Source organism: Megascapheus bottae, chromosome 13 (genome assembly GCF_031878675.1).
Source record: "Megascapheus bottae isolate mThoBot1 chromosome 13, mThoBot2.hap1, whole genome shotgun sequence".
NCBI lineage: Eukaryota > Metazoa > Chordata > Mammalia > Rodentia > Geomyidae > Megascapheus > Megascapheus bottae.
In genome coordinates, this window is record NC_143521.1 from 48,544,164 (window position 1) to 48,565,453 (window position 21,290).

General features: G+C 38.3%; 1 protein-coding gene across 2 annotated transcripts in view; it reads right to left on the minus strand.

The window, feature by feature from the left end:
• Positions 1-10,864: 10,864 nt before the first annotated feature.
• The window catches only part of LOC150055930 (cytosolic beta-glucosidase), a 114,447-nt gene continuing 104,021 nt past the window's right edge, over positions 10,865-21,290 (minus strand). For both annotated transcript variants that reach the window (XM_090344095.1, XM_090344096.1), the window contains exon 5: positions 10,865-11,625. In XM_090344095.1, the coding sequence (XP_090200221.1) occupies positions 11,423-11,625 (203 nt within the window). In that variant the 3' untranslated portion in view covers positions 10,865-11,422. The remainder of the gene's footprint in view (positions 11,626-21,290) is intronic.

A 21,290-nucleotide genomic window follows, 5' to 3' on the forward strand; every position in this document is an offset into this window, starting at 1 on the left:
TTATCCACTTACCCAGAACTGAATCAAAGTCAGATCTGAATCCTAACGACTTATGCCAAAATCCAACCAGAGACATTAGTCTGGGGCCAGTAGGGCTCGGTTTCAAAAAGCCTTCTACATGGCTTCCATTTCCATGGAACAGGGAAACAATTGCTACATGCCAAACACAATGGCTTGGATAACGCCATGACAGGCGTATATCTGCCATCAAAAATACTAAAGACCGACCAGTATTATTTCTCCTTATAATACAAAAAGAGAGTCAACCCAGAAACAATCCCTCCTGTCTCCAGAAAACTCCAAAGCCAGGTAACACAAAATATTCAGTTTATCCATAATAGGGATGACAGCTGCCATGAGTTGTAGCTTCTCTGTGCACCTTTTGAAGATAAAAGTATTGTTGTTTCTTGAAATCAGGATCATCTATCTATTCAATTTTGTTTTGACTAAAACTATATTTTATCCTATCCAAGTCATTTTACAAGGGCTTCTGATTTCTTCATAGCATTCCCAGAATGCCTTTTTTCACTTGATGGTGAACAGCAATGATAAATTCCTGTACCCCTTACCCACGCTGGGCACTGCAGTCACCAAGAGTTTCAGGGGCTTTCTCCCTCTGTAGCACACAATATGCATATCTTAAATTTCATACAGAAGGGAGAAGGGCGGTTAGGGTCCCCCTGTCATATGCTCCATAGCGCTCTGGATTTCCCCTTTACAGTACTCATCACACTTCTAATTACTTGTTCAATGTCACTGGCTAATTACTTCTTCCCACATGTTCTCTATTACGACTTAGAGGCCCTGAGCTCTGACAAGATAATGGTGTCTCCTCCAATACCAGATGGATTTTGAAATTAAAAGGAAACAGAACTGTCTATGTTGAAGAAAGGCAGTAAAGTGTCTATTTTTACTAATCCTGATTTTTCAGGAATTGCATTTATTTCTTAGATTTTTGTATATCTGGAATCACAGAGATAGTATAAAAGATATTGCATGGATCAGGATGGATCAGGATTCTCCAGAGAAGCAGACTCAATGAGAATGTGGTGTGTGTGTGTGTGTGTGTGTGTGTGTGTGTGTGTGTGTGTGTGTGATTGCATGTATGCACAGGTACATGTATGTGCATGGGTGTGCTCAAGTGATTACCAGAGTTCTATACCAGGGCAGCCAATTATATAGGTTCAGTCCACATGTGAATGTCTGAAGATCTGAAAAGCCAAAAGGCATGGTGCAAGCTGATGTCTGAATCTTAAGGCATCACGGCCAGTCACTTAGGGAGAAAGAACTTTTTCTTGCTACATTTCCTTCTATTTAGGATTTCAGTAAATGGGATGAGGGTCATAAACAATGAGGAGAACAGTCTTATTTATGCAGTCGAGAATTTGAATATCCATCTCATTGCCAAGTACCTCCTATAAACACACCGAGATAATATATTTAACTAAATATTTGGGTACCCTATAGTTCCATAAAGAAGATGCATAAAATTAACTATCAGATGCTCCAGTGATGCAAATTAACTTCTTCATTATTTTGCATAGCTACCTATACTTTGGGGTTGGGAGCAAAGCAAAGCTAAAATTTATAAAATTAAATGAAATTCGGTATAAAGAACAATTTTATTAACTTTGGTCTTCATGTTGTTCAGAATCTGTTCTCAAGATCACAGATTCTTTTTTTCTGCTTGCTCTAGTCTTCTGCTATTGTTTTATTCATTGATTGAATTCTTTACCTCCAAGGTTTTTGTTTAGAGTTCGGATTTTGCATTCCGATCATGAACTATTTTCTTGCTTTCATTAAATTATCTTGCTTTTATGAAATTACATATTTTTCTATTATATTCTCATATATCACTGTGTTTTCTTAAGGTTATTTTTGTGAATTTCCTTTTCAAGCAATATAGTCATTTCCATTTCTTTCAGGGAGATTTACAGGAAAATTTCTGATATCTTTTGGTTGTAGCATGTGTCCTTGATATTTTTTTGTTTGTTTCTTGTGTTTCTGCACTATGTTGTGCACATTTGTGGACACCACCTCCTCTTCACATAGTCTCTAGACTTCACAGAGTCATTTTTATGGGGATGTGCCTGCAGGTGACAGCTATACAGGATGCAGTAGCTCTGGTTCAATGGGGGTGCAGGAGTGCCATCTCTGTGCGGATCTTCAGTGACAGCATATGCCTCAGTGATCTTAGCTGAATACTAGTGACAGTGGCTGCACAGGTTATTCAAGAAGGGCTTTAAGGATCTTTCTGTTTTGATTTTAATTTCTCTTCACACTGGGAAGTCTTAGTTGGTGTTAGTTCTATCACAGTCAGAAGATGCCACCTTGGCCTGAAATCCAGGGCAAGCGTGCTTAGAAAAGCTATAGGACTAGATTCCTGGGCCTAGATTTTTGAACCTGGAACTTGGAAGAATAAGTTGGCTAGCACAGGGGTGGTCTGCAGAGGTGGCCCCTGCCTCTGGTAAACCAGAAGCTGGAGTCTCCAAAAGGAGAGGCATAACTGTACAAAATACCCATGGTCAATAGGGAACTTGAGTCACACATGACTCAAGGGATGTGACTATGAGAGTAGTAGGTCAGGGATCTGAGCCCCAAGAAGCAGGGTGCTTTCTCAGCTCAGCCCTAAGTGGAGGAGGTAACAGCACTCATCCTGAAGGAATGGCGTAGTCCTGTGGTGGCCCTGAAATTTGGGCAAGAGGTAGCAGCAGCTCTGCTGGTGAATGGACCCTGATCAGGTGGATGTGGGGTAGCTGATCTTCAGGGTGGAATACTCAGTAGATAGGACAATGTCAAGAATAGGACACATTTTACCAGTGGTCCATTTTGAGGTGATGCAGAGCAGACGTAGCATAGTCTCTGTAGTCATAACACAGGCTCCTTTTCTGAGGGTAGCTCAACTTTTGGACATTGGGGAAGTGCCTTGCTGGGCTCAGAGCATGCAAGGACATTTGGAGTCTGTAGTGAAGACTACATGTGTCCACTGTAAAGCTGGGACCTGTGTCACATGCTCTCATTTGACTTTTCCTTCCAGGAAACAATATCTCTTCTGGTTACCACCTCATTCACTTAAGGGAATGGGTGAAAGGAGGCAAGGGCTTCCTTCCCTTCCATAGAACCACCATGGCTTGTATGTTTAACAGGATTACTGCATGTTCTTTACTGTTTTCTGAAGTATTCCTTAAGTTTAGTTCAGTTGTTGTTTCTTGTTTAGGGTTTCGGTAGAAAGAAGGGTAGAGTTTTGAACTGATCTTAAACTTAATTCTTCCACCTTAGTCACAGTAGCTGGGCCATTTTCTCTGAGCAAAAATGGATTCTTAATAAATATCTGATGAAAAACTAAGACAGGGAGTAAGTTGAGGAGAGAGAAGAACAGAAGATAAAGCCATGGGATAGAATGAATGAGAGATGGGAGAGAAGAGACAGAATGAGAAGGACGGAGAAAGAAAAGACAGGCAGGCATAAAGAAGCTCAGTTGGCTATCATCCTAATTTTCCTGTAGAATAAGAGAGAGATGTGTTCACAGGGAACTCCCTGGTCTACTGTTAGAGCCCTAAGAATCATCTGTTTCATTATTGCCTAAATCTAGAATAAATGTTGCCATCGTCCTTTTACAGAATTATGAACCGTGTCTTTATTTACTTACATGGCACAATTTTCGAATACATGACAGCCTATTGCTCATGTTGTCTTTGTCACGGAATTAGGGAAATGGAGCATAAGCTTTAAACTTGCAGCTGCCGTCCAATAAATGAGGAGCGCCCACCTTTGCAGGAAGGGCTGTGATGTGTGACATTAGCTATTCAACAGTTAAACAGTTCTTGGGACTTCTGTATTCTGTCACCTTAGAAAATGAACAGCATTCGTGCTGACAGCCTCCTCCCTCCCCCCTTACCCTTTCTAACGAATCTATTCTACACCGAGGTACGCATTTAAATAGATTTTGCACGCCATATCCAAACAACAATATTCACAGGACTTGTCACTACAAAATTCCATGCAAATTATAGGGAATTTATACATTCAATACATTTAGCCAAAATGGAGCTTTTAAATACATCAATCTTACAATGTGTCAACGCACAGCAATGATACGCAGACCTTATTTTCTACTTTTTGTTGATAAGAAGCAATAGTATGCTTTTGTATAGCATCCAAATCCATCAACTAGGCACAAGGGAACACATTGATTGCACAGGCTAAAGTTGTGAAAAGGGAGACCAAGAGGCCGCACTGGGGGAGGGAGACAGGGGGAGGAAATTCTATATTTTTAGGTTCCTAGATCCTCATGTGACAAGGATATTATTATCCACTAGAATCATAAAATCTTTTATAGAGATATTTTCCCCCTCTGCTCTGTTATTTTAATTTGTGCACAGATTTTCACACAGGCAATTTCCCCCTGCAAGGGCTTTTCACTAATAGAATTATTGTGTCTTAGCTCAAAACAGTCTTTGGTTCTTAGTCCACTGGGCTCAAAAGATTATTTTCTTGTGGTGGAGAGCTCTCCACATCGCCTGGGAACTCACTATTATCCGTGCTGAGCACCCAGATCCTCTCCATCCTTCAAGAGGCTACACAGCTGGGCCCAGCATGAAAATGACAAGCATTAGAGAGCTCCAAGAGTTTATTTTCCTCTGGCTGGGCATCTCGGTTGCTGGATTCCCATCAATGCCATCACAACGCATGCCTTTCAATAAAAAGTGATCCTAACAGGATTAAATGTAATTTAGAGTCAATAAGGAGAAGTTTGCCATCGGGTGGAATTATAATAGACAGTAGGATCAGAAGGCAGTGAAACTGGAAGGTTTTCAGGGAGGCATTCTACTGTACAAAAATGAAACACAGAGGCAGAAAAAAATGTTTATTCTCTGCCAAATCTTTTGCTGTGCCCATCATGCACACAAATCAATTCACAGTCTATTAAAGTAATAAGAACTGGGTATTCTAGTTTACAGAGAGAGAGTGAGAGAGAAAAAGGAGAGAGGGAGGGAGGGAGGGAGAGAGGGAGGAAAGGAGTGGGGGAGGAGGGAGTCAAAAGCTCAATAATTTCACTATAATTCGTCTTCATTGCTTTATGGAAGTAAACTGTTGCCAGTATATCATGCAACCTGAGCCCATAAAAGGTGTGGGGAAGCTGCCACAGAATGATTTGATGTAGGACAATTCTTTAGCTATCACTCAGCAAGCAGCAGGTTTGAAAGTTAGTTACTTTTCTAGAAAATTAACCTGTATCCCTTCCAGGGCAGAATGGATCTGAAAAAGAATGGAGGAAATGTGCTTTGAGTTGGAACTCAAGTCCAGTGAAGAATAAGCCTCCACTGTGTGGAATGATGAACTGCTTTCTTGTTGATGCTAAGTATGACCTTCACCAAAACCAATTGCTTTCAGAAAGGAGGTGTGTACCAAAAATTAGATCTATGCAATTCCCTAATTGTTTAATCTTTTCACTGATCTTATTAGAAAATAAGCAGAGTTGCTACCACTTAATGAACACTGTAAATTTCATTTAAGTTGTTTTTCATCTAAGTTGTTTTTCATCTATCATCTCTGTTAATTTTCTCTACAGCCTAACACAGTAGTTTTATTTTAATTATCACTTTATACATGGATAAATATCAAAACCAGAGATTCATAAGCAAGATGCTTGGGATCATATATTCTAGAAAATGTGGAGTTGCAATCAAATTCTAAGTTACATGACACTGTTTAAAAATTTAACTATAATATTCAGATGAATACCAAAAATGCTCAATTTTATTCATAAGGAAACTCTTGGTTTTGCCAGTATCTTTTCTGAAAATTGTGGGTAAGCTTTCAGAGAGTAAGAGTCAAAACCAAAACAGCAGGGGTAGATGGGGAAGTAAAGAAAATAATGTTGAGCACAGACAATGATAGTCTAAGGAAGTATTCATAAACTACTCTGTAAGAGTAGTAGGGGTGGGAGGTAAGGAAAATTGGTTCACATTGAGAGACATGGAGGACCATACACAGAACGTTTGCTGTATGGTTCAACTGTGCCTCAGAACAGTCCATTGAAAGGAACTAGAAGGAAAATTACTAGGAGGCACAAGGCCTAGGGCCAAGACTAAGTCTGCTACAACTCTGTCCAGAGAGAATAAGAAGTGCATTGGAAATCTGTACACAGATGGTATGGCTTTCTATACTGGTTCCACCACTTGAGAGTTATATGGCATCTGTAGATACTGGAATTCTATCAGAATTAAGTCAGTCAATCCACACCTTAACTTTCCATTGTAAATAACAATTTGGCCACAGTAAAATAAGAATGTGACCACAGTAAAACCTATTGCATCTCTTTTTCTTTCCTTCTTTCTTTCCTTCTTCCTTTTTTTCTTTCTTTCTTTTTTCATTCCTTCCCTCCTTCCTTCCTTCCTTATTTTAGGTCTGAGATGGGACTCAAACTCAGTACCTGATGCTTTCACTCGCTGGCTAGCACTCAATCACCTATGTTGCACTTGTGCTAACTAGAATGTGTCTATAAATCTAGAAGTAAACATACTGAGTAGTTACAAATGAATTAATTAAAGAATAACAAATTCAATGGAGAGCTCAAATAGTATAAACAATGTCAAAGCTCAACAAGGTGTCTGGGAAGGGGTAGAAGGGGGGAAGGTAAAGCCAAGGGGAGATGGTAGAAGAATGAAGGGGGAATAAGAAAGAAGGAAGGAAAAATGCATTGTATATACCACAGAATTGAGAAAATAATGGAAAGGGTGTGACAAATAGGAAGAAGAGGTAAAGAATGTTGAAGAGAGGGCACCGATCAAAATGAACTGTACACATAAACTGCTTTGTTAAATGGCAAAAAAATTGAATACATAGCCTGAAAATTAAGAAAGTGAGGGGAGTAGGGAAAGGTTAGGTAAGAATGCAGAAAGGGGCGATATTGATCAAGATGTACTGTATTCATAAACTGCTTTACTGAATGGCAACTCCTCTGTATAAGTACTCAAAGATAATAAAAAAAATCCATTGCATCAATATCTTAGTGTACACAAAGATGTAAGCTTCTATCCAATTTACCCAATGGGTTCATGAGTGTTGTAGAATTGTCTTGTCCTCACTACATGTATGTACAAGCAGGACCACAAAATTGTGTCTGCCATATATCTTCAGCCACAAAGATAACAAAAATGCTGTCACTATCTTGTGCCCAGTCCAGCAAATAAAGAGCTTAGAAATCATCCTAATCACAACAAACCAAACAAATGAATCTCAACATTTCTTTGTAGCTCTTCCAAAGAAATGAGGTCATCACTAACACCATGGGTGGAGAGAGATGAACAAGGCAGAAAGTCACAACTCTCCTCAGCTGAAAGCTATGAACAGAAACTTCTGTGTTATGTTCCCAGTAGGCAACCTAAACTATAAGAGTCTCAGCAGAAACATTTTTAAAGTTAAAAATCATGACTCTTGCTACCCAGACCTTTAACAGATTCTAGGAAATGTTCTTGTTATGCACATGAAGCAGCTGCTTTAGCTCTCCAACACTCTCATCTTCATTTTATACTTGGGGAAACTGAGGCACGAGTAATTTCAGTCAGTTGCTTACTATTACTTTCTATGAAACCTCGAAGCCAAGGTGATTACATACAGATGAAAGGGACTCAGAGACCATAGTCTTGATGATGGACACTGTGTTTGTTTAATGCCAGATACCATTAACCAAGCAGGCAAAAGCAGAAGAGTCAGTCACTGGCTCACAGTTCTGTTGTCTGTAGACAACAGCAAAGCCTATCAATACTCTCATCAAGAAACACATCTCTTAGTGGATCCAGAAGACAGCAGAGGAGAAAGGAAATGAGAGGAGATAATATGATCAGAGCAAATTTCAAGTATAAAACATGTCACAATGAGCCAGTCTCTCCTGCCTATTGTCCAAACTACTCAGGAGGCTAAGACCCAAAGGTTGAGGTTTGACGTTAGGCTGAGAAGATGAATCCGAGAAGCTCTCAAGTCCAACTGACCAGCAAAAAGGTGGAAGTAGAGGTTTGGCTCAAGTGGTAGTATGCCAGTCTTGAGTGAAAAAAACTAAACATGAGTGTGAGGCCCTGAGTTCAGGCTCTAGAGCTAAAAAACATTGGTTTGTACAGCTAATCTATACTGATATGTTTAAACACTCCTCACCTCTCACAACAGAGAATTGTTTTTCCCCTCTGCCAGAACCCAATACTTAAACCTCATCTCCCCATCTTGCTTCCTGCCTTCCATCCCATTTCCTCTCTGGAAATTCCATTCCCCTGTCCTACTGCCATTACTCAGATTTCTAAAGGTCACAGTGAAGATTCTATACGCCAAAATTTCTTCTAACGTAACATCACCAGACTTTGGCCTCAGCACTCTGTCCCTCTCCGGACAAGTAGAGACTAAAATATTGTCATGAGTGATGAATCCATGTTCTACTGGTGAGGTATCTAGCTGGTAATTAAACAGTATTAATTCCATCAGCTTTGATTTACATTCTGTACTCTCAGTAATAAGACACAGCATTCTATTTTCTTTCTACCTAGCGCCAAGTAATAGAATGGCTGCTTAAGGATTATCATATAAATCTACTTTTTGGTCAGTCAGCATTGGGGAGTTTTTGCAATATATTACAAATGTATTCATTATTCCCTAGTAAAAAAAATAATAATTAAAATCTACAAACCAAATACAAAGTCCCAGAACACAAAACCTTGACTGGCACTCCACTGCTGAATACCAAGGTTACCAGCTTCTTGCTTTACAAGTCATTTAATGAGAAGTTGAACCTTTCATTGAATAAAGGGCTTAGGTGGGCAATTTCTCCTGGTGTTCTCAAGGGTTTGCACATCAAAGATGAGAATAGCCCCCTGTCATGTTATATACGTTTTCAGCAATTCAGAAAACACTTGCCCTAAAACATAAACTATTGTTAGAAAACAAATTTTCTTAAAAGTGATTCCCAGGGTATAAATAACATGGGTTCACACTGTCAAAAAATATTTCTTAAATAAAACAAGCAAGAAAGAAATAAAGAAATAATGCAAGTAGATCTAATCCATCATGGTGATATCCAAGTCTCCCCTTAGATAAAGCAGACATAAAACATGTGCTTTACAAGCCTCCAGTGACCTTCAAGACATCTAAATACAGTATCTATGGATTTTTAAGTATAATTAACAACTCCTCTTTTTCCATTCTAAGAATTCATGTGGTGTTTCCTTGACATACTCAAGCCAATCAATCTTGTTCTCAAATGTTAATACCAGCAATTAAAAATAACATTAATTGAAATACTGCAGGGGCTGTTGGATTTAAGATTGGGAGAAGTTTTTCTGGTTTTGTTTATTTTTTTTTTTTGCTTCCTTGATTCTTTGGTTTGTTTTTCCCCCTCCCATCATCACTTTATAGCAATACTAATTTACAGAACTAATTAGGGAAATACCCTCTGTGTGTGATCTCTCTGTGTTGCACTTGGTCTCTGAGACCCACCAGATCATTGTGGAGAGAAACGGCCTGGGAGGAAGCTCAGGTGTCAGTACTGAGAAAGTTTATTTCACCTGCGAGGCCAAATGTGACAGATTGTTTTATTTACAATCTGAATGTTAATTTTCTGGTTTTGGTAACAAAAATACAGCACTCATTTGTATTGTTGAAAAACTTGTAAATATGCCCTGTAGGAGAAGTAAGCCTCAAAGCAGCATCCTAATTAAAAGGAAAACTCAGTTGTCTCACAATAGTATATGAAGGCATATAAATTGTAAATAAGATACATGGTTAGAAGTAAAAAAAAAAAGAAAGTTAAGCTGGATAGGAGAAGAATGAATAAGATTTAGAAATATGCTTCTTAAATGAACACAAATTGTAAGATAATGTCTCATTGAACAATAAAAATAACAAACCAGTGGCAAAGATATCATAGAATTTCCTGGGTATACCATTCTAATCTTAATACAATTTTCCCTGGCACATTCATGTTCATTGAACTACTATGGCCATTTCTTAAGTTACAGGGAGTGTGTTCCTGGCTGTAAATAATTCTCTGATAATGAACACGAAAATGATCCAGAAATTGACCACAGTTTTTAAAAGAAACGATGACACAGCATCTGCTCAGGAACCCAGTCTTACAAGAAATGTCAAGAATGGGTAGTTTCCTCGGGAAGCAGGAGGAGAATGCAGAAAATCATTTACCTCATATCCTTCTGTACCATCAACCTCACTCTTGGTTTCCTTGTTCCTGTTCTCAAAAAATACAGTGGACTCCCCAAGCTGCTGAGGCTCGAGAAAAGAGGGTGGAGGGCAAGCTGCAGATCAGGTTCATAAGTACTGATGTGACTGGAGAGGGATGCCTGTCTGTGCAGCCTCTGTTTCTCAGTTCATGAAGTGAACAACAATACTTACCTCTGAGCTTGAAGCTTGAGTATCGAGTTATTACTTCTTGAATGTGTGAAATGGTGTTCTGCACATACAGGAGGTATACCAGTGGTGATATACAGAATCCAGAGGAATTCTGTCCACAACTCACCCCTGCTCAGTCAAATTTCTATATCCAATCAACCCTGTACACATCCCAGACATTTCAGCAAGCAATGTAATAAATCCCACCTTTGCTAACATTTTTGTTAATCATATAATTCATGGGGTTATTTTATGAGACTCTAAAATCTAATTTAAAGACATATTCATAATTAGAGACCAAGCTCCTCTCATCCCTTGTATTTTTAATTTGGTGTCACCATGCAGCTAGAATCTAGCATTTGCTAAATATCAACATTTAAATACTTTCTTTGCTATTTAAAAATCTGCTGTACTTTATTATTATTTTCTCTAGTTTCATTAGATAAGGGAACAAGACAAAATATACAGCAAATATAGTTACAAATATATTTTATTAAATATGAATTATCAATGGAATCCTTTGTTGATGAGAATGCATGACTACATAATTTGGCTTTTGAATCTGGCTTTTTTATGCTAGATTAAATATTGGGGAAAATGGATCACACATTTATGGTCTATTAAGAACAATAGCTATGTAATCAGAAGCAGTAGATTCATAAAAGTAGTATTGCATTAATAAATGTTCTGTGGTTATAATTACAAATCATATCCATATTATCTCTGCAAACCTAGCATTAGTTCTTTCTAGAAAAATTTCTGAGGATTTGAAGTTTCCATATAGATCTGATTTTAATAGAAAAATCACTTTCAGTTGCTTGTATTCCATTTTTAAAATCTCATTGATCAAGTTAGAAATAAAGGCTATCATTAATTCATTCATACACTTTGTGTACTGAGATTCTGTAATCATAAATCAGTTGACAGAGAGGCAATTTGGAGTTTATCGCCAAAGCGATCCTCACCAAAGTATACTTCTTTTCCAGATACAGTGACTCCTTTGCCAGGTGACATTTTCCAGGCATCCTTTCTATAGAGGTTCTTCCAGGCCATTGTTTCTAATGATCTTCGCATACTCCTTGGCTGATCTGTAGGGAATACGAGGTCTAGCAGGGTCTTCAAAATCAACGTGGAAGAGGCCAAATCGTCTGCTATACCCGTTGTTCCACTCAAAGTTATCCAGAAGAGACCACACACAATATACTTGAAGGTTGACTTTATCAATATGGATGGCTGAAATGTTTTTTAAAAAGAAATTACCATTTTCGAGGAAGTTTTGTGAGAACACAGTCAACATTATTGATGAACATTGGCAGTCACTTTCTCCTACTCTGGTGGAAACAGAACAACTTACTCTTCTTATCTACATGTAACACCAAATAGCATGGGAGTTGATGTGTGTATTAATTTCTCTGATGTAAGTCATTCCACTGAGTACATTTACATCGTCCAGTGAACATCACATGGTATACCAGAAAAATGCACAATATTTTACTTGTCAGATAAACAATATTCTTTTACAATTTCTGGCTTAAACAACTTTTATTCTAGTTATATGATAATTTATTCATTTTGATACATATTTATTTTATACATTAAATCATTAATTCATGGGTACACATACTCACAATACATATTTTCCCTAGTACCTAAAGGTGTGTTCTGTGAAGACATGATTCAATATCTCAATATACCATACAATAACCCCAAAATTCTATTGGTAAAATGAAAGATGTAGCAGCAGCATGCCTAGATTTTTAGCTTGTTTCCCCATGATCAAATAGACATGTCCTACTGAACTGTCAATACACAGCTTTAGTTACACCTGTATTCTAGATTAGGTACGCATCTTGTTTTATTCTCTTGGGTTGCTATAACACAATAACATAGACTGGGTGATTTATTAAAAAACAGAAATATATTTCTCCTATTTCATTCATAAGGCTAGGAAGAACTAAGTCAATGTGGTGGCAATTCCTTTGTGAAGAGTCATATACTATGTTCTCACATGGCTAAAACATGAAGGATCTGTTTTTTGTCTCTACTTATATGGTCCCTAATCCTATTCATGATAATTCTCTCTTTGTGACCTAATCAGCTCCTGATACCAACCAGAGGCTAGGATAACAACATGAGTTTTGGTAAAAAGCCAGCATTTGTTCTATAGCATGTTCCATAAATTCAGAACTTAAGTACTTAAACTCTTCAAAATTTAACTGGACATAGTGATACTATATGCCTGTGATCCCAGTAACATTTTAGGATTATGATTTGAGGTAAGTACAGGGAAAAAAAGTGAGTGAGATATTCAGTTCAGTGTGATCCCAGATAGGGGAAATAAATAGGCAGGGGTATCATAACCTGAGGCCTGTACTAAGCCAAAAAAGAAGTGAAACCCACCTAAAAAACAATCAAAAGCCGGGTATGGTGGCTCATGCCTATAATCCTAGCTACTCAGGAGGCTGAGATCTAAGGATTGCAGTTCAAAGCCAGCCCAGGCACTAAAGTCTGTAAAGTCTGGTTATCTTCGATTAACCACCAAAAGACTGGAAGTGGCACTGTGGCTCAATGAGTAGGGCAGTAGCCTTGAGCTGAAGAGCTCAGGGACAGTGCCCAGGCCCAGAGTTCAAGCCCCAGGACCAACAACAACAACAAATCAAAGCAAAATAGTACTGAGGTGTGCTCAAGTGGTAGGTACAGGGCCTATTTAACAAACAATAAGCATGCATTCAAACCCAAATATTATGGAAGAAAAGAAAAGGAAAGAACCAAAGAAATGGATCATTTCCTACAAAACTGAACAAACACAATATTCTAAATAATTTCATTTGTGGATGCCTCAAAGCTCATCTGCACACTTCACGTTAAGACACCAAAGTGTAGAGAATTCTCTAAATAATTTTACAATGATTTTCACTGTTCTAGTCAGGGAATTGAGCTTGTTTTTATTAGCAATTTAAGTTCAGCAAAACTCTGAGGTTGAGTGATTCTTTGCATTGAACATTTTCTTTCTTTAAAACCAGAATAACTAAATCCAATCTATGGATGCCCTAATACCAATTCCTAGGTTCCAAAAATCAAGTGAAAAGCAAGTTTGTTTTAGCAGATACTAATATGCCTAAATAAGCTGAGTACAGTCAACATTTATGTAATAAATCAAATTGTAATCTTCCTCGGGATTGTTTTCAACCAAGATGACTCCTGCAGCTATAAACATTCTGCAAGGTAAGACAGACTCCAATTTTTCTATGGTATCAAACTGTATTTTTCAGGTCTCTTGCAAGTACTAATACTATACCCACATTCTACAATACATTCAACCATTTTCAAACACTTTGGAAACTTCCTTGATGGCAGGGGAGGTGGATATTCCATAAGCAAAAAGATCATGACATATATTGCTCTGTATTGGTTTAGAGAGATGAGTAAAGCCATTTGCTTAGAAAGTACCTTCCAAAAATGTCCTAAGAAAGAAATTAAGCCAAGCTGGGTCTGCTTTTTTTTTTAATCAAATGTTGTTAGGAAATGGAAAAAAATGTAGTATTCACATACATTAAGTTTCACAGGAATAAAGCTATTTACGAGATAGTCTTTCTCCTATCCATTCACATTTGTATGTGTGCTTCCTCCCTCCCACCATACTTTCTTTATCAACCATGATTTGGAAAACAGAATTTTCTCTTAAGAATTTCTTTTTAGTAACCTAATTTAAGAATAGCATATCTCTGAGTATAAAATAACCAAAGCCAAATAACAGATTCAAAAGCAATAATCTCCTTTGTACTGTAATTCAATCAGGGAGTATGTGAGAATCTGCATATTTTCTTTCCCACTTGCAGAGCTACTGCCCAATAAGAAAGCCTACCAGGTACAAAGTTGGGAGCTTCTGAAAACTCACACAGTCCCACTGATCATGTACAAAAGGATTTATTCATGTGCTAAGACAGGAGATAAGAACCAGGCCTTGCCTGCTTGGAAGGGAACAAAAAGGAAATCTTGACAATTTCATTGTTAACTGCCTAGAGTTCAGCAGCAAGCACTAGACTCCCTGAGTGAGAGCTGGTGGATGCCTCTGTATGTTCACTGCAGCAATATCCAGGAGAGAATTATCTAGTTAAGGCTGAGAAACTATCCTGCTAAAAATCCTTCTTGCTGTGCCTTCATGGGGAAAAAATTGCAAAACCACACTGGAACCTGCACGCCTCTTCTCTTCCAATCTCCTTGGGAGCAGAGTATCATCACATTTCTTGTCACCATGATTTATGAGGTCCTGAATCTTGGCAGGGGGAAGACACTTCTGAGAATTCTCTTTCTTTCTTTAACTAGAGTTGGAAGCAAAATCAGACTAGACCAACAGGACTTTGGATGGGGACACAGGTTGCAAGGATGAAAAATGGTACCCATCACAGAGACTGTATGTGAATTTGAACCTCAACGCTATGGGAAGGGTCTAACAGACAGCAAGTTTGATGAAAAGATGGTTGCAAGAAGAAAAATTGTTAAGCCTCAATTCAGTCAGGCTGTTTTGATGAAAGAATTCCATGCTAGTGCACATAGTTATACACATACACTCACACATAGAACAATCACCACAGTAGCATGCACACATAGGAATTCTGCACAGAAAAAGCCAAGCTGAAAAAGACTGATGACAAAACCTTAACCATAAACTCATTCTCACATCTAACAAAAGCTAGTTCAAGGGGTTGGCAAGGTCATTTCCACTTAGTAATTTGTTGGAATTCACAGAATTCATAGACAGCTGATATGGTCCTGGTTATAGCTAGTACAAAACAAAAGCCAATTCTACCATCCAAGAAAGACATGCACAGGAAAGAGTCTGAGAAATTCTAGACACCAAGTTTTGGTTGTCCATTTGTCAGGAATCAAGAAAGGTGACCCTTCAGGTCTAAACATGTAATAGTAGACCCAAAGTACTATAAGCCCCAGAAGCACAGCTGAGCCTAAGTGTCCAGTTGGTCAACTGACATTCATCTATGTGAATGAAGTAAGTTTCCTACCTAGTCTATACCAAGCTACCTGAAATCTTTACATCAAACCACATGATTATTCTTTCTAGTGTAAAAAGACCCCATCTTAATAGACATCCTGAGAATGGTAATAAGCTGAAAGCAATTGTCAAAAACAATTTTCTTAGGGAAAAACCAATTTCTTTTACTGTACCTGTTTCCATACTGAAATGGACAGTAATTGTTGTATTATGTTATTTATAATCTCTTTTGTTGCCCCTTGATTAATTTCATATTGTTACAATGTCTGACCTTACTATCTAGTATATTGTATATACATTTATTTGTTTATTTGAAATAGGAAAGGGAAGGGGGAAAAACAAGATGAGGGGTTAGGAGAGGGAAATGGGGACAAAAACATGAGAAGTGGTATCAATGTGTGAGAAGTAATGCACCTCTATCTGGCAAATATAACTCTATCCCCTCTATTAATTACAATAAAAAAGAAATGGACACATTTTAAAAACATATATTGTTCCATAATGCCAAGGACAGTCTTCTCAATTTACTGGCTTATGAGACACTATTACTATGTGTTCATTAAAATGTCCAGAAATTGAGAGTTTAGTATCACTGAGATTTATTTCCTACAATTTATTAAAAATAGAAAAGGGATATCCTTTGTTTCCAGGAATTGTTCAGGACTTACAGAGGATACCCATGAAGGTGGCAAAACTATGACATTATTAAACAAACACTACTCCACAGACCTAAACTCCCAGGTCAGGAAAGTATGAAAAGCAGCAGCCTCACAAAGGAAATTAGAGAGCAATAAAACACCAGACATGAGTCAGAAGCAAAACTATGGGATTCTCAACTTCTTCTCTCAGGTAATGTCAGGCTACATTATTCCAGCAAACCTGCCTGAGGAAAAGAAGCAAACCATGCTGAATAAAAGTTTTGAATAAAACTTTTCAAAATGATAGAAAGCTGACAATGAAATAATAATTTCCAGGTCAAAATGTAAGTGGAAAATAAAACTGTTAGGTATGGCAAGTACTCTTGTTAAATGAAATTATCCAGTCTGAAGAAATCTGAACATGTTTCAGATTTTGGAGATGAGGGTAAATGTGAACTGTTAGATGTAATGGCCAGGTATGATATCCAGCATGAGATCCCCTACAACCAGAAAATGAAGACCAAAAAGACTGACCCACCAGGGTAAAGGTGAGAGTGGGCTGAAACAAGCTAGCCTTTAGAAATTGAAGTTCAGCAGTTATCATATCTAGATCTTAAATGAAGTTTAAGATTATAGTCTCATAGCATATAAGACTATGCTGAGAAACATTCAAATGTTTTTTGAATAGAGCTATCTATATTCCACACTTCTAATTATTATTATAAACATTTCCATATAATCACAGTATATAAACATAACCAAAGAAACATGGAAAAATAGCATGAATAAAAATAAACCAATGGACAATAAATAAAAGCTCACAAAGATCTGTTATTAGAAGTACAATATGCACTAGTATATACAATAACCATGTTTCTTAGTCTTAAAAGCATGGAAATAAATGGAACATTTTTGAGGTCTGGAAGCAATAAAGGCACGTGGGAAAGGGACCTTTATGGGTTTGACCTTTTATTTTTGATTCACTAGCTATTAAATTAAAGGAGACTCTTGTTTCTCATGGACACAACTGAGGCCTGGATAACTACTCTTCAGATGCTACAGCTTCCAGCCCATGCTATGTTTCTGTTAGTTTTCTCTCTTGTCATTCCTTGGACAACTACAGAATCGAAGATAAAATAATACACTTAGAAGAAGCAAGAGAGAGAGCTTGCACTGGTGGATCAAATTTGCAATCTACATTAGAAATACATTAGAAACTGACAATAAGAGGGTCTCAGTTCTACACCAGCCTGAGCAATAAAATATCAGAAGATTTCATCCTAAGAAAAAAAGTTGGCATGATAGCATAGGCCAATAATAACAGCTAAAGTAGGAAAAGCAAATAGGAGGATTGTAGTATAGTCCACCTATGACAAAAAGCAAAACCCTATCACAAAAAAAAAAAAAACCAGACCAAGTCCTGTGGAGCCATAAAGCAAGTGGTAGCGTATTTGACTAGCAGAGACAAAGCTTTGAGTGCAAAGCAGACTACTGAGCTGCAGGGAAGAGGTAGAGAAGGAGCATGAATGCAAACATTCATCTACATTATAAAGAAAGGCATTAAGAAAAACAAAAAAAGCCAGCATTTGGATCTTGCACTTCTTTATTTTTTATTTTGGGGGTAGGGGGAGGTGGGGTTCATGGGGCTTGAACTTTGGGCTTGGGCACTGTCCCTGAGCTCTTCAGCTCAAGGCTACTGCACGACTCCTGGAGTCACAACACTATTTTCTATTTTCTAGTAATTAATCGGAGATAAGAGTCTCACATTCTTTAGATCCCAGCCTGGCTTTGAACTGCAAACCTCAGATCTCAGGCTCCTGAGTAGCTAGGATTACAGGCGTGAGCCACTACATCCAGCTTGATAATGAATTTCTACACCCCCAAATTCAGAGGACGTAAGTTTCTTTGGTTCAGACCACTTCAACAATGGCCTTTTATTATAGCAGCCCTAACAAACTACTATGAGTAAGAACCTGTTTTTAATAATATTAGAGTGATTTTTGTACCCAGTCAAGTCTAAAGTCTATGATATTCTCCAACAGTGTCTTGGTTGGCTTAATGTAGCTTATAGCTCCAGATGCTTTTTTCTAGAGGTTTATAAATGATTAATCTCTCCATCAGACTCTCACCCTAACAGTTTCAGCTATGGAAGCTCTATGCTAGGGGACATGGGAATGTCTAAACCACAACAGAACACCTTTCAGAAATAGGTCAATGCTAAGAGGCTGTTGAGGAAAATAGTATCTGTTCAGCACATTGACTGGTTAAAGTCTAACTTCATGCCCATTAGATTAGAAAAATGCTGTCAACTTACAATGTAGGATAGGCTAAATGAAGACTTAAATAACTGGACTTACTTGAAAAACAGAGTTTTTGTAAGCATAATCCAGTTAAAAATCTCAAGATGACCATCCTCAATAATGATAAGCACTAAACATTCCCTTTTAAGAGAAGAAAACAGAGAAGATACACTAGGAAGAACACAATGTGAATACAGAGGCAGAGATGGGAGGGATATATACAGGAACCAAGAAAAGCTAAGGATTGCCATTAGCCACCAGGAGCCAATTGACAGGGAAGGAACAAATTCGCTCTATCACCTTGGGAAAGAACCAATCCAATCCTGATGACACCTTAATTGTGGATTTCTGGCCTCTGCAACTGTGAGAGAATATTTTTTCTGTTGCCTTAAATCACAAGGTTTGCACTAATTTGTTACGGCAACCACAGGAAACTAATGCACCGTGCTCTTTCTGTGTGGTTGCCAATTGGACTCTGAGTCCCAAACCACCCACCTGATCTTGCTGGGGGCTTATGAGAATCTCTCTTGAAGTATGTCGAAGCCAGAGAGAAAACCTTCTGGGGACACAGTTTGAAGCCGATTTTCTGCCAATTGCCCCCACACTAACTTTGAAAATGTGTTTTTACTGAGTGGCTGAAATGAACACATGCACTGCAATCAGAGAACATCTTTAGCTGGATAAATGTTCCCGCAAGAGAACTAGTACAGCGGCTGTTTTCCCCTTTCTTTGGAAAATAAAAAATAAAACAACATCAGGAAGATCTAAACATAGAAAATGCACAATAAGCCCCCTCCACATACCAGCTGAATATCAGTAGCTAACCAACATCTGTGACACTGGTCAAATACTCCCAGCACAGGAGACCCCACCTGCAGATAGGAGCTCTTGGTAGCAAAAACTATGACTCTCTGAAAGAGAGTCTTTGAATACCAAAGCTAATTTTTAAATATTTTATAAGAAAATGCCAATTAACCAGAAATGAGTTCTACAGATTTCTTAATTAACTGTATTATTTCTGCTCTTTATATTACACTTTGGGGGAAAAAAAGAAAGGCTGCAAATAGCGAGCTCATGAAAGGGACCATATAAAAATATCTTAATTGTAAAGCTGATCAGAGTAAGAATGTGCCTGTGTCATCTTCCATAATTTCTCTCTCTTTATTACTTGTGCTGTTATGTTACTTCAGTTCAGCAGAGTTCTTATTTTACAAATAAAAGTTCTTCCTGCCCAGGGAAGCTATCTTTAACCAGAATTCCTTTACTTCATTCTCTCCTTGCTTCACTTCTGTGACTCACATTCTCCATCTATGGTAATAGCTTTGAATTGCGATATGTATTGAATAAATTAATATCTGTGAAGCTCTATGAATAATGCTTATTTCACAGTAAACATCCAACATACACTGTTCCATGGCTAGAGCAGCCTTGGAAAGTGATGAACGAAATCACTTCCACAACATTCTCCCATCTGGGTACCAACAGCTTTCTTAGCATGCAGAGTCAGTGCAAGGCACTCAGTGCTGAGAAGCAAAGAAATAAGGGCATTGAGAGAAAGCACAGTACTTGGGACAAGTATTATGGTATGTGGGTATGAGCCAACAGTAGGCCATGACAAATAATAAAAATATGGAATTGAAGACAACATACACAGGAACTTTGGATGTTGTTAAAGGCCCAGAGTTCAGTCTGCTGGAAGATGGGACAGCACCTCATTGTAAGTTCCTGGGACCTGTGCCACATCTATCTTACATTTATTAGATTAGTATGTGTCATAAAGAAGATGCAAAGCAAAAAATACTTCTTTTGTCATAATCATAGCCTATGTGAGAGATACAAATTTATCAAATTTTTACACTATGAGCATTTAGTTAGGATCTGAAAAAAGTAGAATAAAGGGGTTGAGAGTTTGGCCTAGTGATAGAGTGTTTGCCTAGCATGCACAAAGCCCTAGGTTCCATTCCTTGTTGTACCACATATAGAAAAAGCCAGAAATGGTGCTGTGGCTCAGATGGTAGAGTGCCAGCTTTGAGAAAGCCCAAGGACAATACCCAGGCCCCAAGTTCATGCCCTGGGACTGGTTAAAATAAAATGGAAACCAGACAGTGCTTCTGGGCAGCGCAGAACTGCCGACTCCAGACAGAGCCAGACAGAGCCTGCACGAGCCCAGAACTGTCACCTGGGCGTGGTGTGGACCTGCCAGCTTCACGGAACCAGAAAACCCAGCAGTTTGTGAGTACATTCGTGGACATTTCCACTTCTGCTCATGGAACAGCATTGGGAAGGAATCCTCTCCCCCACCAACCAAGAGCAGCGCCATCTTGACTGCTGGCAAAGACCCTGCCAAACCAACTGGAGCCTGAGGAGTGTTGGTGGCAGCGCCATCATTCAAAAGGGCAAAGGATTTCTCAGAGGCAGCTTAGCCAGATGTCCACCCCGGTGCTAATAGAAGTTCCTCCCCCTGGGCGGGGCTGCATGCCTGGTAAACAAAGTCACTGGCAGTCACCTGCTTTCTTTTTCTGCCCAATCAAGCAAATTGATCAGAAAAACCGCAAAGCAAAATCGCAGGAGAAAATGGCTTTTTAAAGTGTTTGGATCCTGAACTTAGTGGAGACAGAAGTTTCCTACCCCACCTCCCCCCAAAAAAACTGAAGACTAACCCTCCTTTTTTTAACTACTTTTTTTCATTTGCACTTTTATGTGTTCTTATTTTTACCTTCACCCTTTTTATTTAATGTTATGATTCTTTCCATTTTTATTTTTTTTTCACTTTCCTTCTACCACTATGGTCATTCCTAGAAACATAGTGACAGCACTGGGTACAGACTGGATACTCATTATATTTTTATTGATACAGTCACCTGCTTTTTAATCTGTTGGTTCTTAACCCTAGTATTTCTTTTTTTTTTCTTTAGGAACCCTAGTATTTCTTGTTTAAGAACTCACAAT